At 40.9% G+C, this 17,996-nt stretch overlaps 1 protein-coding gene and 1 non-coding gene across 3 annotated transcripts in view; one reads left to right on the forward strand and one right to left on the reverse strand.

Annotated features, from left to right (window-relative positions):
- The window catches only part of LOC126183417 (ubiquitin-protein ligase E3C), a 216,554-nt gene that overhangs the window by 104,005 nt on the left and 94,553 nt on the right, over positions 1–17,996 (forward strand). For both annotated transcript variants that reach the window (XM_049925370.1, XM_049925378.1), the window contains exon 8: positions 11,313–11,470. In XM_049925370.1, coding sequence (XP_049781327.1) covers positions 11,313–11,470 — 158 coding nt within the window. The remainder of the gene's footprint in view (positions 1–11,312; positions 11,471–17,996) is intronic.
- On the reverse strand, positions 14,945–15,018 carry Trnat-ugu (transfer RNA threonine (anticodon UGU)). The gene has a single exon. It is a non-coding gene; the product is annotated as a tRNA-Thr (tRNA).

Raw genomic sequence — 17,996 nt, forward strand, 5'->3', positions numbered from 1 at the left:
CCAGCTTCAGGCAGTGTTGGCTTCGGTCACACAGCTTGAGGCTGTTGCCAATGGGCATCACTGTGGGGTTCTGGGCGGGGCTTTGTTAGGGAAGGCCAGCTCGTCCCACGCATCCCCCGATCGGACTATGGCTGTGGCTGCCTGGGATATTGCCCACATTGAGGCTGACCCCTCACCCGTGGTAGAGTGTGAGGTCGTCTCGAGGTGTGGCAGGGGACGAAAGACATTCCGGAGGGCTGAACGGAAGGCCTCTCCAGGTTGTCTGACGAACCAGTTTCAGGCTCTGTCTCCGGCTGATACTGATCTTCAGCCGGACATGGCTGCTTGTCCTGTTCCAGGGGTTGCCCCTCAGTCTGCAAGATCCTGGCAGTAGCAGAGGGTGTGCTTACCAGTAGTTGGGAGCTCCAATATCAGATGCGTAATGGGGCCCCTTAGGGACATGGCTGCAAGGGAGGGGAAGAAAACCAAACCAATATGCACTCCGTGTGCATACGGGGGGGGGGGGGGGGGGGGGGTCATTCCAGATGTGGAAAGGGTCCTTCCGGATGCCATGAAGGGTACAGGGTGCACCCATCTGCAGGTGGTTGCTCATGTAGGCACCAATGATGTGTATCGCTATGGATTGGAGGAAATCCTCTCTGTCTTCCAGCGGCTATTTGATTTGGTGAAGACTGAAGACTGCCAGTCTCACTAGCAGGATGAAAGCAGAGCTCACCATCTGCAGCATCATCGACAAGACTGACTGCGGACCTTTGGTACAGAGCCGAGTGGAGGGTCTGAATCAGAGGCTGAGACGGTTCTGTGGCCATGTGGGCTGCAGATTCCTGGACTTGCACCACAGGGTGGTGGAGTTTCAGGTTCCGCTGGATAGGTCAGGAGTCCACTACACACATCAAGCGGCTACACAGGTAGCAGGGATTGTGTGGCATGGATTGGGCTTTTTTTTTTTTTAAAGGTTAGATGGCCTCAGGCAAGTACAGAAAGGGCAACAGCCTCAAAGGGTGCGGGGCAAAGTCAGGACATGTGGGGACCAAGCAGCAACCAGTATTATAATTGTAAACTGTCAAAGCTGCGTTGGTAAAGTACCGGAACTTCAAGTGCTGATAGAAAGCACCAAAGCTGAAATCGTTATAGGTACGCAAAGGTGGCTGAAGCCAGAGATAAATTCTGCCAAAATTTTTACAAAGGCACAGGCAGTATTTAGAAAGGATAGATTGCATGCAACCGGTGGCAGTGTGTTTGTCACGGTTAGTAGTATTTTATCCTGTAGTGAAATAGAAGTGGCTAGTTCCTGTGAATTATTATGTGCGGAGGTTATACTCAACAACTGAGCTAGGTTAATAATTGGCTCCTTTTACCGACCTCCTGACTCAGCAGCATTAGTGGCAGAACAACTGAGAGAAAATCTGGAATACATTTCACACAAATTTCCTCAGCATGTTATAGTCTTAGGTCGAGATTTCAATTTACCAGATATAGACTGGGACACTCAGATGTTTAGGACGAGTAGTAGGGACAGAGCATTGGGTGACATTATACTGAGTGCACTATCCGAAAATTACCTCGAGCAATTAAACAGAGAACCGACTTGTGGAGATAACATCTTGGACCTACTGATAACAAACAGAACCGAACTTTTTGACTCTTTGAGCGCAGAACAGGGAATCAGTGATGATAAGGCCGTTGCAGCATCCCTGAATATGGAAGTAAGTAGGAATATAAAAAAAGGAAGGTAGGTTTATCTGTTTAGCAAGAGTAATAGGAGGCAGATTTCAGACTACCTAACAGATCAAAACGAAAATTTCTGTTCCAACACTGACAATGTTGAGTGTTTTTGGAAAAAGTTCAAGGCAATCGTAAAATGCGTTTTAGACAGGTACGTGCCGAGTAAAACTGTGAGGGACGGGAAAAACCCACCGTGGTTCAGCAACAAAGTTAGGGAACTACTGCGAAAGCAAAGAGAGCTTCACTGCAAGTTTAAACGCAGCCAAAACCTCTCAGACAAACAGAAGCTAAACGATGTCAAAGTTAGCTTAAGGAGGGCTATGCATGAAGCGTTCAGTGAATTCAAAAGTAAAATTCTATGTACCGACTTGACAGAAAATCCTAGGAAGTTTTGGTCTTACGTTAATCAGTAAATGGATCGAAACAGCATATCCAGACACTCTGGGATGATAATGGCATTGACACGCGTAAAGCTGAAATACTAAACACCTTTTTCCAAAGCTGTTTCACAGAGGAAGACCGCACTGCAGTTCCTTTTCTAAATCCTCGCACGAACGAAGAAATGGCTGACATCGAAATTAGTGTCCCAGGGATAGAAAAGCAACTGAAACCACTCAACAGAGGAAAGTCCACTGGACCTGATAGCATACCAGTTCGATTCTACACAGAGTACGCGAAAGAACTTGCCCCCCTTCGAACAGCCGGGCACCGCAAGTCTCTAGAGGAACGGAAGTTTTCAATTGACTGGAAAAGAGGGTTTCAAATGATTGGAAAAGAGCACAGGTAGTTCCAGTCTTCAACAAGGGTCATTGAGCAGATGCGCAAAACTATAGACCTATATCTCTGACGTTGATCTGTTGTAGAATTTTAGAACATGTTTTTTGCTCGCGTATCATGTCATTTCTGGAAACCCAGAATCTACTCTGTAGGAATCAACATGGATTCCAGAAACAGCGATCGTGTGAGACCCAACTCGCTTTATTTGTTCATGAGACCCAGAAAATGCCATTTTCCTTGACTTCCGGAACGCGTTCGATACAGTTCCGTACTGTCGCCTGATAAACAAAGTAAGAGCCTACAGAATATCATACCAGCTGTGTGGCTGGATTGAAGAGTTTCTAACAAACAGAACACAGCAAGTTGTTCTCAATGGAGAGACGTCTACAGACGTTAAAGTAACCTCTGGTGTGCCACAGGGGAGTGTTATGGGACCATTGCTTTTCACAATGTACATAAATGACCTAGTAGATAGTGTCGGAAGTCCCATGTGGCTTTTTGCGGATGATGCTGTAGTATACAGAGAAGTTGCAGCAATAGAAAATTGTAGCAAAATGCAGGAAGATCTGCAGCGGATAGGCACTTGGTGCAGGGAGTGGCAACTGACCCTTAACGTAGACAAATGTAATGTATTGCGAATACATAGAAAGAAGGATCCTTTATTGTATGATTATATGATAGCGGAACAAACACTGGTAACAGTTACTTCTGTAAAATATCTGGGAGTATGCGTACAGAACGATTTGAAGTGGAACAATCATATAAAATTAATTGTTGGTAAGGTGAGTGCCAGGTTGAGATTCATCGGGAGAGTCCTTAGAAAATGTAGTCCATCAGCAAAGGAGGTGGCTTACAAAACACTCGTTCGAAATATACTTGAGTATTGCTCATCAGTGTGGGATCCGTACCAGGTCGGGTTGACAGAGGGGAGAGAGAAGATCCAAGGAAGAGCGGCGCGTTTCGTCACAGGGTTATCTGGTAAGCGTGATAGTGTTATGGAGATGTTTAGCAGACTCAAGTGGCAGGCTCTGCAAGAGAGGCGCTCTGCATCGCAGTGTAGCTTGCTGTCCAGATTTCAAGGGGGTGCGTTTCTGGATGAGGTATCGAATATATTGCTTCCCCCTACTTATACCTCCCGAGGAGATCACGAATGTAAAATTAGAGAGATTAGAGCGAGCACAGAGGCTTTCAGACAGTCGTTCTTCCAACGAACCATACGCGACTGGAACAGGAAAGGGAGGTAATGACAGTGGCACGTAAAGTGCCCTCCGCCACACACCATTGGGTGGCTTGCGGAGTATAAATGTAGATGTAGATGTAGAAGCACACAATTTGATTAGAAGCTGCTTGTGAGGAAACAGTGTCAAAAGTCTTGTAGAAATCTAGAAATATGGAATCATTTTGAGATTCTGTGTCAGTAACACTCATTATAACGTCTGACAAAAGAGCTTGTGTTTCACAGAAACAATATTTTCTGAATGTGTGCTGGCTATGTGTCAGCAGATCATTTTATTTGATTGAATGCAATATATGTTCCAGAATCCTATCGCAAATCAGCATTATTAATATGGTGGTAATTCAGCACATTACTTCTATTTCTTTTTTTGAGTATTTGTTCAGCCTGTGCAACTCTCCATTCTTTATGTATGCATCTTTTGTAAAGCGAGTGGCTGTGTTCAGTAGCTAAGTTGATATGCCCAATGGTAATCCCCTTGGAAAATCACCAAGCACCCGTTGCTCAACTTTTTGCAACAAAACTGCATTTGCTGCATCACTCTGCCCTAACTTGTACTTGGATTCATTACATTCCCTTATCCGATCTGCAAAATTTTCTACAGTTTCCCCATACCTCTTCTCAGTAGAAATCAATTATTCCTGAAAATATCTTGTACTGTTCTGTTTCTTATACCTTTGCAAAAATCCTTTCCCTAACTGTCCAAAGCTTGCTGCATCCTTTAATTGTTCCATACACTCATAGTATGTTTTTGTTTCCCCCACTAGCCACAATTTTGGTACACACAACTGACTATCCATCCAACCCCTCATCTCTGCCGATGTTTTAAGGTCCTCTAAGAATGATCGTACGCCCTCTGATGATTTTCCAGAACTGGGAACAATGAGTTCTTTGGCAGCTGGACCCACCTCATGCTGCAGTACCTGATGCACTGCTAACTGTCCATCTCCCAACTGCCAACTGCCCATTTAAATGCATGTTATTTGCCATCAGCTGCATTCTAACAATATCTGTACTGCTTCTGGCTCCAAGGCACTTTTTGTGTCTGACTCTGCCACTGTGACACTCTTACTGTTTATTACCCACAGTAATACAACAAAACGAGATTAATTACAATTCCAAAAGATCACTGCAAATTAGTCTCAACTTCATATCATGTGCCACCTAGATTATCTCACTGCCTTGCAATATGACCTTATTGTTGACCTGTGTAATGTGTTAAAGGCACTGACTCTGTGCATGACGACCAAGTAGGTTACAGTGCATGCATCTTACAGGCACCAAATATTGTTCACTACCATTACCTTTAAACTCCACTAAGTCAGCCAGCTCCTTCAGCCTAAATGAAGTAACCTTCAAGTTACAATGACAATTAAACCTCACTTCCTTGTCTATTACACTCTCAACAACATAACCAAATAGTTCATCAGTCACCACACCAAGCTGACACAGTAGGTCTTGGTCCATATGCCGTGCTGTGTGAAGACAATTCTTCAAATTCTGGCACCAAACTATAGTGCCCCTCTGGTCCAAGGTGGGGTGGCTATGAGTCAGAATGGTGTGGTGTGGTGGTAAGGGCAAGGTTGGTTTCCAGCTGGCTCCAGAGAAAGGCAGCTCCAAATGTATCAAGTCATTTTATTGACACTTACTTGATACACTGGGTTTGTGATCGTCTGGGCTGACTGCTTGCACACCCTTTGTTGCTGACAAGGTACTACACCATGGTGGTGTCCTTATTACATAAGTTGGCTGTGTGGACCCCATGCCAGCAGTGTGTGAATTTGAGAATGGTATCCTTTGGCATCATGGTGGAGGGTGACCACTGCACTGAGACCCTGTCCGGTATTGGCAGATGGTGGCTGATGTGCATAGGAAGTGACTCACTGCCCCTTCAGCAGGAATTGGCTGTGCTGCTGGAGGTGACCTGGCGTGGCCAGCTCCGCCATGGCACTAGGCTGTGCTGATGGAGATGAGGTGAGTGACCAATCATGCTGTGGCACTAAGTCCAGGGAGGGTTTGGCTGTGAGACTTACAAAAATTCTATTACAAAGATGACCACTACTTATAATCAGCTGTGGGATCCTTATGTATATGTTTCCCTACGAGCCACATATCTTAAAACACCACTGCCACTGTCAGTACGAAAGTCTGCTTTATGCCTTGCTGCACTAGTCGGTGCAATACCACTGAGTACAGCAAGCTAACCTGCCTCACAACATTGCACTGGCATTGTTGGATTATTGCAGTAACAACATCCACACTTGCCCACCATCAGTGATGCTGCAGTACATTGCTCAGGATCACACTAATATGGCCATATATGGTCATTACACAATGTACCAATGGTTCCTAATCTACCCTTATTCTGAATTTGAGCTGCACCCTTTGAGGCTAATGCCTGTTTCGTACTTTTTGAGACTTTCTAACCTAAAAAGCTGCCCAGTCTGCTGCACACTGTCCCCACTTCCTGTGTAGCCACATCCTGTGTGCAATGGACCTTTGACCTATTAAGAGGAACCTGATAGTCTATCACCCTATAGTGCAAGTCAAGGGATCTGAAGCTTACACAGTTGCAGAGCCATCTGAGCCTCTCATTCCAAAACTCCACTCGACTGTGTACCATAGGTCAGCAATCAGTCCTGTTGATGATGCTACAGATGGTGAGCTCTGCCTTCATCTCACAAACTAGACAGACAGTCTTTACTGCTTAAAAAAACTGCCAAGAACATGAATCTCTTGAAAACCAAAGTGCCACACATCACTGGCACTGACATGAGGCACCACCTGCAGTTTCCTGCACCCTGTGCTCTTCATGGTATCTGGGAGGACCTATTCCAGATCTGGGATGACTACCTCCAGTATGCAGAATGCATCTAGGACTTCTTCCTCTTCTTGCCAGCCATATGAACCTAAGGGATCTGTTATACATTTAACATTATACCTCCAAACACCAGAATTCCATGATCTGTAAATGCCCTTGTCTTATAGGCCGAGAGATTTCCTGTGAAACAGGGTAGCGACTGCATTTGGCTCTGCATCTTTATCAGTCACAGATAGTGCCTGAAAGCTGTTTGTCAGGCAAACCAGGCAGACCTTTTGATCAGTGTTCTGGGAAGTCTTTTGCTGCCTGACACACTTCAAAATGACTTCCCAATCGACTGGGAGTGAGGGTCAACCTCAGTGCAGGCAATAACTGGGCCCCCTTTGGTCACACATTTTGCCCCGTGCAGTGATACCCATTGGCAGCAGCCTCAGTCTGTGCGATTGAAGTTAGCACCACCTAGAGTTATGAGAGAGAGGTCACAAAAGCAGCTTCCAACAAAATGCAGCAATTACAGTCCCTAACAGTACTAAAGACAGCAGAACTCATAAACTAAATGATGTTTATTAATCAAACTGCTGCTGCTGGCTGTCCTCCTGTGTCGGTAGCTGGATGTAGATTGACTAATCACCTTCTGTTCACAACAGTCACAAATTCAAAGTGAATTATGTGACAGCAGCAGTAAATCGCAATGTGATACTACACTACAGACTTAATGAAATTATGCAGGAAATAAATATGGGGGCTTTAAACATAAACAATCACTATTCAGTTAGGTAAACATGCAGACAATACTCACTTTTTGACCGAAGGTTGTAAGAAAAGCAAAAATGTAAACCAAACAGTGTGTGCTAATACCAATGGCAGTGGAGGCGGCTGCTGCTGCTGCTGCTGCTGCTGCTGCTGCTGCTGGCCACTCGTATTACGTGGATGGCTAGACCAGACCTGCATCAAATATCTTTAGAGGTGCATGTGCTTTGATTTAAAATGTTCTGGCAAAGAATCTGTTGTACTTACCTTAGATGCATCAGATACATTAAATCATTTTCAGGTGTGTCTTTGAGGAAAATACGAGCTGTAGAGAAACATATCTGATCATACTGGAAATATTAATGGATTTCAAACTTTAATTCTGTGCTGATGTCTCAGTGAACACATGGCGGAGGCTAATACATGTTAAAGCCTCAATTTGGTCTGAGGTAAACTGAGAGAACAACATTCTGGGGAGAATTATGTTGAAACATTAGAACAACCCATGTTGAAGCAGCATCTCGTGGAGTATCTTTCCGTGTTCCTGGTACTGTCTGTTAGGCAAGATGGTTGGCAAAAGCTACTTATTGTTTGGAAATGGTTACATACTATGATGAACTTAAATGTGACCACAAGAAGATAAATAAGTTTGTGATATTTATATTTTACATGTAGCAGGATTTGAAGGCACAATTCTGTACCCCATTTGTAAAGCCAAATCATTGTGTTTGAATTATATTCTTTCAAAACCTTATAAATACCAGCTTGTCAATCATCATATCTCGTGTGTGGCTTTAAAAAATGGAAAAAAATAATTTATAGTACCTTTCACCTTTTTCAGTATGTTGCTATGGCCATCTTCATTTTTAATTTCAATCTTGGAAAAAAGTAAGAAAGAAAATGCTCATTACAGTGATTCATAAGGCAGAATTATCAGATGAAAACATTAAAGGGATTCAAGTATGAATCAGTAAGTTTGTATGAATCAATAAGCTTGTAATAAAGTGTGAGTCTTTCTTTCCAGGTTTGATTTTAGTGACAAGTTTCATAAAACAGATCCACCTCAGTAACAAGAAAATTAAATTTTGACCAGTTTAAATCATTAAACTGAAATTTTTAAATGACTCACTGAGTGAGCTGTCAAGCTCATTGATTTATAGAAATGAGCAACAGAAGCAGTATGTGATTCAGGTTGCATCTGTTTCTAAGTTTTCAGAGCATAAAAAAGAGATATTATCAAAGAAAATTTTGTCAAGAGATTTTCTAATCATATTTGTTTCACAAAATTGAACACAGTAGCATTATTTATTCTATTATTGAAATTAATACAACAGTATTAATTATTAAGGTGTTACTAATAAAGCTCTTGGTTGATCAGCTACTTCTCAACAGTACTACTTGGTATAAAATATAAACAAGATTTTTATGTGATTTCTTGTTTTCTGCCGCAAGGTTTAGGCCAAGGATTAAACAGTTGCCCTTTTTCCACTGAGCCTAAATGACATAAAACTCAGCTTTTTGTGCAATAAAACCAAACTGTAGGGTTGCACACACAAGAAAAAAAGAAATTCAAACTTGAATATGAACCACTCTGTTGTACAGATACTATTGTGTAAAACTCAAATCATTTTGATATAGAGGAGAAACTCTGTCAGTAGAATCAATCACATTGAACATATTAAGCATTTGTATGTTCTGTGCATATATCCAGTCTGTTGGAGAAACATGGCAATGTGAATTTAGCCATTAGCAGCATATTTCACACAAAGCAGTTATGATAATGACCCTAAATACCATGTTGACCATCACTTTTTAAAGTATGGTGTGCTTGTATGAAGGCAAGAAGAGGGGAGTTGTGCAGTAACAAGAGACAGTGTACCACTTCACTCAGCATTGCCATTCTGTTCTCTGGCTTTTGTGTGGATTTATTTAGTGATGAATTATATGTTAGTGCACATTTAATGACAGCTATTTTGGTATCAGGCTGTTCATTATGCAGGTGACAGAAAGGAAATGCACCGATTGTTACAGAAAGTGAAACTTACAGTATTATACGTATATCAATCTTGCTCGAGTCGCTTAAAAGTCACTCAGTAGTAACGAGGTCCACATGCAGAGCTTGGTCCAGCATTGTTAGTTGCTAGGAGAGCGCCAGCAAAGCATTTGATGTTTGACTGAAAGGGGGGTGGGGGTGTATAAGATTGTAGTCTGGGACATGTAAAGACATTGGTGAGATTGTGGAAATTTTTTTTTTCTTTTTTGAATTGCAGAGAAATAATTGGTGGCTTCATCTTTCAATCTACCCCAGATTCACTTACTCTCAGTTCCCCTTTTTTCATCCCTCTGTTCTTCATTGTAGCTTTTCTTTTGCTTCAGACCTCTGTAGTTGTCACAATTTTCTTTGTGTCCTTCTCATCATCCTACTTCTTTAGCTTAGAAGGCACCTGAGTGCTCATTTGAAAATAATACAGGGTGTTTTAAAATGTATGTACGGGTTCTAAGGCTTTGTAGCATTTACTATGTTCAACTAACAGTTATAAATAATACACCAAATGAAAGAGCTGCTGAAACAGTTTTTCCTATAAGTGTTCATTTAGGTGAAATGTCATCACTGTAGACGACACGATTCAGATTATCTTCATCCTTGTGCAGCAGCGTTTCATTTGCAAAGTTGACACACAAACTGTATGCTGTAAGCTTTTTACAGCTAGTAACAATGACAGACAATAAGGTCATAGTTGTAAGCATCTCCTTAAAGGTCTCCACAGAGACATCACTGGAAATGATGAATCATGACTAGCCATCCAAACTCATTTCTTGGTGCTGGGTGTGAAAGGCTCTCACTTGTTCAGCATGTTCTTCAGTCACTCTTGGTCATTCCAGTCTCTTCCCTTTGCATACAGGTATACAAATAAAACTGTTAGAGTTGCTCTTTCATTTGATGTATTATTTATATTTGCAAGGTGAATGTACGAGGCTCGCTCCAAAAGAAATGCACACTATTTTTGTAAAAATACTGTTTTCATTCTGCATGTGTGAAAGTTTTACAGTGTGTAGATACATCCTTCCTGCTTGTTTTCAAACTTACTTCAACCTGTTCCCGTGAGTGGTGCCATCACAGCATGTCTTCAAGATGGCTGCTACACTTCACGTTCATCAGAAGCAATGTGCTGTCATAGAATTCCTGTGCTGTGAAAACGAGACAGTGCGAAACATCCACAAGAGGTTGAAAAAGGTGTATGGAGATGCTGCTGTTGATCGCAGTACAGTTAGTCGATGGGCAAGCAGGTTACGTGATGAAAGCGGGCACGGCAATATTGAGGATTTTCCTCGCAGTGGCAGGCCTCGTACTTCACACACTCCAGACAATGTGCAGAGAGTTAACGAATTGGTGACTGCTGACAGACGCATCACTGTGAACAACTTGTCACGCTACGTGGAACAAGATTTGAAGATGATGACTCACTTGTGCACGCTGCCAAACAGTGGCTCCAACAGGTTGGTCCAGAATTTTACCGTGCGGGTATACAGGTGCTGGTTCCAAGATGGTGTAAGGCAGTTGAGAGGGATGGAAATTATGTGGAGAAATGAAAATATTGTTCCTAAAGGATGTATCTACACACTGTAAAACTTCTAAACATGTAGAATAAAAGATGGATTTTTAAAAAAAAGTTGTATGCATTTCTTTTGGAGTGACCCTCGTAATAAAAGCTACAAAGCCTTAAAACCTGTATATTAATTTTGAAACACCCTGTATGTATTTATTTTCTAAAAGTGCAGTGAGCAGTTGTGTTAAAAAACACATTCTCTTTGGACATGCATATAAATAAATAGGTACTTTAAAACCTTACAAAGAACTCCTAGTAATGAGCATTATTCTGTTGTTTACCAAGTGTTGCTGGAAATCGGTGACATTATCAAAACATGGTTATTAATTTTTACTGAAATCTTTTGTCAAGTAAATCAGTTTAAACATAGGCTTCCATTTTCTAATTTCTCTTTTAGATACTGGAATACTGTGTCGAGATGTTGAATGATACAGCAAGAGTGCAGTACTTACTGTCTGCAATAGATCAGTCTGAAGATCCTCAGGTGTTACAAGCTCTTTGTCAAGTGTGCCACAACCTGCTGATATCAAACAAATTTGCTATTCATAAGTATAAGTAAGTAGAGCTTTTTCTTTCTTTTTTATTATGTATGTTGAATATTTATGCACAACAAACGAGGTTTAATTTTAAAGAACAAGTAGAAATTTGTCTCTGAATGCTTCCATCCCCCCCCCCCCCCCCCCTCTTTCCTTCCCCCTCCCTCTTACATCTTCAGATCTTCATTTCAGTAAGGTTAGCCAAAATGTTGCCTCTGGCTCTTGCTCTTTGTTGCACCTTGTTTCTTATGGAGTACAGTTTCCATTGGATTTTTCTCTTAGGCAGCCTCTCATCTGCCATCTACCTACAGATGCCCTAACCAACATGTTCTCTGTGATTTCATAAATTTAACTAAAAATCTCCCTTGCATAAGTTACTGTAATTTATGATTAAGCTTTATTCCCCACACCTCTGCCACTTTTAATGGTCCACAAGCTTTTCATGAATTTTATGAAATAGGATTATAGGATTAACTAGATACTCTGAATGCTGTTTGAAGTTAGAAAGTCAGATGTTTGAGAAAATCAGGGTTTTTTATTATTGTGAGTGTTACTGTTATTTTATGAACATTCACATGATTTTGAGAACTATGAAAACATTGATAGTGTTTGCCCGTGGTGCACTTGTTATAAATCATACATAAAGTGTAGTACAGAAGTCCACATCATATGCAGGTTGTAAAAATGACCTTCCAGGAGCTTTAAAGTGGTAAACATTCATTGTTACAGTATCTAACTGCATCAAAAGGTGAATCGTGTACAAAATATAAAGCGTACTCCCTAGAGAGTAATAAGTACAAAAGAAATTGGTACTTTTCAGCTCAGAGATCCAATACATTTACGAGGAGTGAACTAGTGAAGAGGAAAAACAGTGCTCAATATCACTACGAAAGGTGTGTTTTTGACATCAGAGCTTCAGAATATATAAAATAGTTGTATTATGAAAATGTTTTATTTCTAAATCTAATTGTTTCAGGGGCAGAAAATGCGAAAACTGTGTTAATCCTAATTTGAATGAGTTCATTTTGCCCCAAAGGGTGCCATAATAAGTTTGAGAAGATAATCAGTTTTTACTTTGTACGAAGAATGTATATTTTTGCTTCATTGGTATATTTGGGCACTGCATATTGATGACCTCACATGGATATTACAGTGAACTCTCAATAATTTGAAATTCAAGGGATCAGAAAAAGCTCACATTGACAAGTGTTCAAAATAATATGAATTATTCAAATAATTTAGAGGAATTGAGGGAAAAAGTCAAGTAAATGATATACCTGTTACCCACATATGTACATTCATATTTATTTTAATAATGACCAAAATAATACATACATATAGACATATGATACAATATGAAAAGCATACCAATGAAAATGTTACACATCATTTTGAAAAATAGTCATTGATTTTGTTTTGAGAGAGTGGCTTCCATATAGCACTGTCCAGTGAATTTTCAGTGGTGATGGGAGCTAAGGAGAAATCATCACTAGCTTCCATCTGAGGGCATAGCAGCATTGAGTATGGTCAGATGACTGTGCCTCATTAAGTGTGACTGGAGTTGGCAGTTATTCTTTGTTATCTTCCACTTCCTCATCCTCATCCAGATAGGCCAACAGTTCAGCATCAGTTAGAAAACCATGGACACCAGTGTCATTGTCAACATGAATGAAATCATCAAAGATTAACTCACCACAGCTGGATAGAAGTTCCCTCTCTGAATTTGTTAATTCTTGTGAGTCTGATGACTATTTTACATTTTGAACCTGCACTTTCTGAAGCAGTTATAAAGTGTGTCAGGATCAACAGTTTTTCAGGCCGTATCATAGTCAAAACTATTATGTTTGCCTTCTCACCTTTTTCAGTACTATCCAGCACAAGTAAAACAGTTTTTCTCGGACAGAGAATTTTTAAAATTTTGTGGTCTGCCTTGGTCCAGTGGTTGAAATCTTGATGTTGCGTTGGCTGGAGGGGGGGGGGGGGGGGGAATAAATAAATAAAATCAGTTTTACATGATCTAATGGTGGTGGGTCATTATGTTCAGTGCAGTTGTCCAAAAATAGTTAACTTTTGTGTTTCTGTTGTTTCATATGACAACTAGGTCAGCCATTCATTAAACAATTCTGTCATCATCCATGACTTTTTTTAGCGCTAAGTTGCGGGAAATGATTTTACTCCCTTGAAATAGTGTGGTTTCACAGATTTCCTTATTGTGAGTGGTTTCAACTTTTGAGATCCATGTATGTTACAGGCCAGAAGGACAGTTATTCTGCCCTTGTGCAGATTCCTTCTATGACACTTTTCATCTTTGAATATTGGGTGCAATAGGGAAGACATTTATATACTTAAAAAAGGGCGGTTTTGCCTATGTTGAATATGTTGCATAAGTCTTAGCCATTCAAAAGTTGTTTTAGTTCATCAAACTGTTCAATACAGAGAGAATTTTCCATGCTGGCTCTCTCTCCAAAGAATTTTTTTTAACATAATGGAATGACTTAAAATGGGAGCCACCCCTCAGTTGCCACAAATCCTTCAATCCCGAGGGACTGAGCAAAGGACTGGCTGAGACACTTCCATTGACACGATCTTTATTTTTTAAAACCAGCGACAATGTAGAGGGTAAAATAGTGAACTGTTTTGGAACATTTTTTTTCCCAAAACTCCACTGTTAAAAGTTTCAATAACAAGCTTTACTCATTAATTTAAAGACACTTGCTCCTGTCAGCACTTGTGGTGTTCCACAGTGTCAACAAACACAGACCGACTGCAACACAATATGAAAGCAGACTGCAGACTGAGTAAGATATAGATCGGAGAAGCAAATAACAGGTGGTCTGCACCTGTACTGGGAATCACAGAAGTGGGGGACTTTAAACTACAATGTTTTGGCAAGGCATACCATTGCAACTTCAAATTACTGAGTGGAACTGGTCCTTGATATCCTAGATACTGGCACTGGGAATATTATCTTGCTGACCACAGGAGTCCTCATCATCACATGGGCAGCTCTCTCTCTCTCTCTCTCTCTCTCTCTCTCTCTCTTTCTCTTTCTCCACACACACAAGAGTAACACTTTTGTGCCTCTCCAAAACATTGGAAGAACAGTACCTACCCCATGTCATTGCCTTTCTTTCTGACAGTGGTCACCCATTGCTGAACCACGATTCATTGCTGAAGACAATGTGATGCCATTCATCAGCTGTTTGTGCTTTCTGGTCATGCCACCACTCCAGACACAGCCATTTGTGTTGCGTTGCTTGGGACAGTGATATCTTAGATCAGCTGCTGCTTGTCTCCCGCCAGTGGAGCAAGATGATGCTGAATGTTGCAGGGTGTCCATTACTTGCTTTTGGATGGTAGGCAAAGAAATGAAGGGATTATTATATGTTTGGTGCACAATATGGTGATCCTTCTTTGTGGTGATAATTAATCGAAACCCTCAGCTGCCACCAGGTGGTGTTGATATACCTCAATGTGGACAGTTGAAAATGTGTGCCCCAACCGGGACTCGAACCCGGGATCCCCTGCTTACATGGCAGACGCTCTATCCATCTGAGCCACCGAGGACACAGAGGATAGCGTGACTGCGGCGACTTATCCCTTGCACGCCTTCCGCGAGACCCACATTCCCAACCGTCCACAACCTACATTCATAATGTTCCTAAAGGATATTTGCCCATTCACTAATTACTCCCGCCAACTAAGGTGATGATTCCTGTAAGAGTTTGGGCAAAGTGTGCGCATTCGTACAGGGGGAGATCAATGGCCGGGTAGCTTTTAACTGTATGAAGATAGTAACTGTTCCGAAAGAACAGATACCAATGATGACCATGCAGCTTCAGTAGAAAAAAATGATAATCGAAACCCTCAGCTGCCAACAGGTGTTGTTGATATACCTCAATGGGGACAGCTGAAAATGTGTGTGTTCTTTCAGAACAGTTACTATCTTCATATAGTTAAAGGCTACCTGGCCATTGACTTTGTTCTGTGTGAATGCACACACTTTGCCCGAACTCTTATGGAAATCGTCACCTTAGTTGGCGCGAGTAATGAGTGAATGGGCAAATATCCTTTAGGAACATTACGAATGTAGGTTGTGGACAGTTGGGAATGTGGGTCTCACGGGAGACGTGCAAGGGGTAAGTCCATGCAGTCACTCTATCTTCTGTGCCCTTGGTGGCTCAGATGGATAGAGTGTCTGCCATGTAAGCAGGAGATCCAGGGTTTGAGTCCTGGTCAGGGCACACATTTTCATCTGTCCCCATTGAGGTATATCAACAACACCTGTCGGCAGCTGAGGGTTTTGATTAATTATCATTTCCTTCTAGAGAAGCTGCATAGTCGTCACTGGTATCTGTTCTTTCGGAACAATTACTATCTTCATATACTTCTTTGTGGTGGTCAGACAAGGCTGACTAGAACCTCTGTGACGAGTATGCCTCCACTTATGTTCCCATGCAGTCCAACATTAATTAGGCTCTGTGATATCCATATGCCCTATAATTCTTTATATTGCACGATTTGACCAGTCAGTCAAGTAAAGGCACACAGTGAGGTCAGTTTCAAACTGTCAGGTGGTGATACTGTGATACTGCGTACTAGTGTGAGTCAGCGTTGTATTTTTGTCCTTCACAGTGATCATTCAACATCTGATGATGTTGACTCCCCTTATATACTCTACCAGACCTGGTAACAACTCTGGTGGTCGTTCTACCTGCTGTTGAGAATCACAGCTGTAATCAGTGATGTACCTGCCGGTGGTGTATACAAGTACACTGTCGGCCAACTATGCCTTCTGGGTGCTTCACTGCTTTTGTCAGGCAATTTAAATAGAAAAAGATTCTGGTGCAGGTGTTGTTGATTCACAAGAAGGTTGCATTGTGAGCGTGTGTGTTGCCACAGGTATGTAGCATATCCAAAATTTGTCTTATTCATAATGTGAGTGTAATATGCTGCATTCATCTCTAGTGAATATCAATCCATGTTCCATGTTATTTCAGTTTGTGGATCACTTCTGGATGGAGCAGTATCTTGTGTAGAGTCATATCTGTCAAATCAAATCCTTTCATGCAAATATGTTTGTAAGTTTTAATGGTTGCATAAAATGTTGCATCATGTCAATTACATCAAAAATAATTACATATTGAAATCATTTTAGCAATGAGAATATGTGTAAAAATATAGATGACTATGACAACTGGAGAAATACTACTTAAAACATTTCGTTTGGTTGTAAATCATAGGACAAATGTCATATCTGTCTTGAATGTGTTTCATTTTAACAAATTGTAGCATGCCTTATTGAAAACTGTTTTTTCTGTTGGTCCTTTCATCATACACTCAGCCATTCGTAATGACATTGATAAATGTGCGGCTTTCATTAGTCTCCTAGTATTCACATTTTTATTGTGATTTAGGAATGTGTGTTGGGGATGAATAAAATTGAACAATTAAAATCAGAAACTGAAACAACCATACATGAATTATTATTGAACTGTGGCATGTACTTGCCAATACTGAACATTAAATTTGGGGGAGGGGGGGGGGGGAGCAAAGCAGCATAAATAAAGTAATAAAATGTTGATCTTGTGCTCTCGAAATAGTGTTTTTCCTTTTGAAATGTGTGCAGTAAAAGGGAGATAATTTTGATGTGTTTCATTAAAAGTTTCTTTGTAAGTATTGATTGATGTTAGCATAGTGCCAGTATCATTCTAAAGTGCAAATTTTCAAGTAAAGTTGTGGAATTACAGTTTGAATACCTTCTAGTGCTTCTTAACTAAGACTCTGTGGAAAGATGTCCCATGTTGTTAAAGAAAGCACATATTCTCCTCTCTCTCTCATTTAATTACATGTACACAACACACAGGTTTATATTGCTTTGTCATTTGCCATATTTGCATAGCTCAAAATAAAGTAGTAGTTTCCTCAATTACACACATAATGATTACTTTCCTGAACATGTTTCAGGAGTAGGAAGACTGATCACATCACTCTCATCTAACTTTGTTCAGAATTTTCACTCATGACAATTTTATTTATCGGCTGATTTACTAGTTTTTGAGTTTTCTGCCGAATTGTTTTCACAACTCTTGACGATTCAGCACTAAACGCAAAACTTCTGAACCATCAATTTCATGAGTAAGCTTTCAGGATCACATTTATCAACTGTTTCAAAGGGCATCACAGTTAATACAGCTCATTGCAACATCCTCTATTGCAACAAAGCCTTTTCACAAATTGTGATTCCCTACTGAACTATGACAGTTAGTTTTCTCAGTGAGCATGAAGTTGTGCAGCAGTTAAGATGATAGACTAGCATTTAGAAAGACCGGGTTTCAAATCCCCATCTACTCATCCATATTTAGAATGCCCTGAAGTTTCCTTTCAAATTTATGGTAAGTTATGGGACAGTTGTCTGAGAAAAGGACATGGCTGATTTGCTTCCCCAGCCTTCCTTAATCCTAGCGTGCTCTCTCTGTAATGACTTCATCTGTAATGAGATGTAAAATGCTAAACTACTTTCATTCTTTATAAAAGTGCACTGG

This window comes from Schistocerca cancellata, chromosome 1 (genome assembly GCF_023864275.1).
Source record: "Schistocerca cancellata isolate TAMUIC-IGC-003103 chromosome 1, iqSchCanc2.1, whole genome shotgun sequence".
In the NCBI taxonomy this organism is placed as follows: Eukaryota; Metazoa; Arthropoda; class Insecta; order Orthoptera; family Acrididae; genus Schistocerca; species Schistocerca cancellata.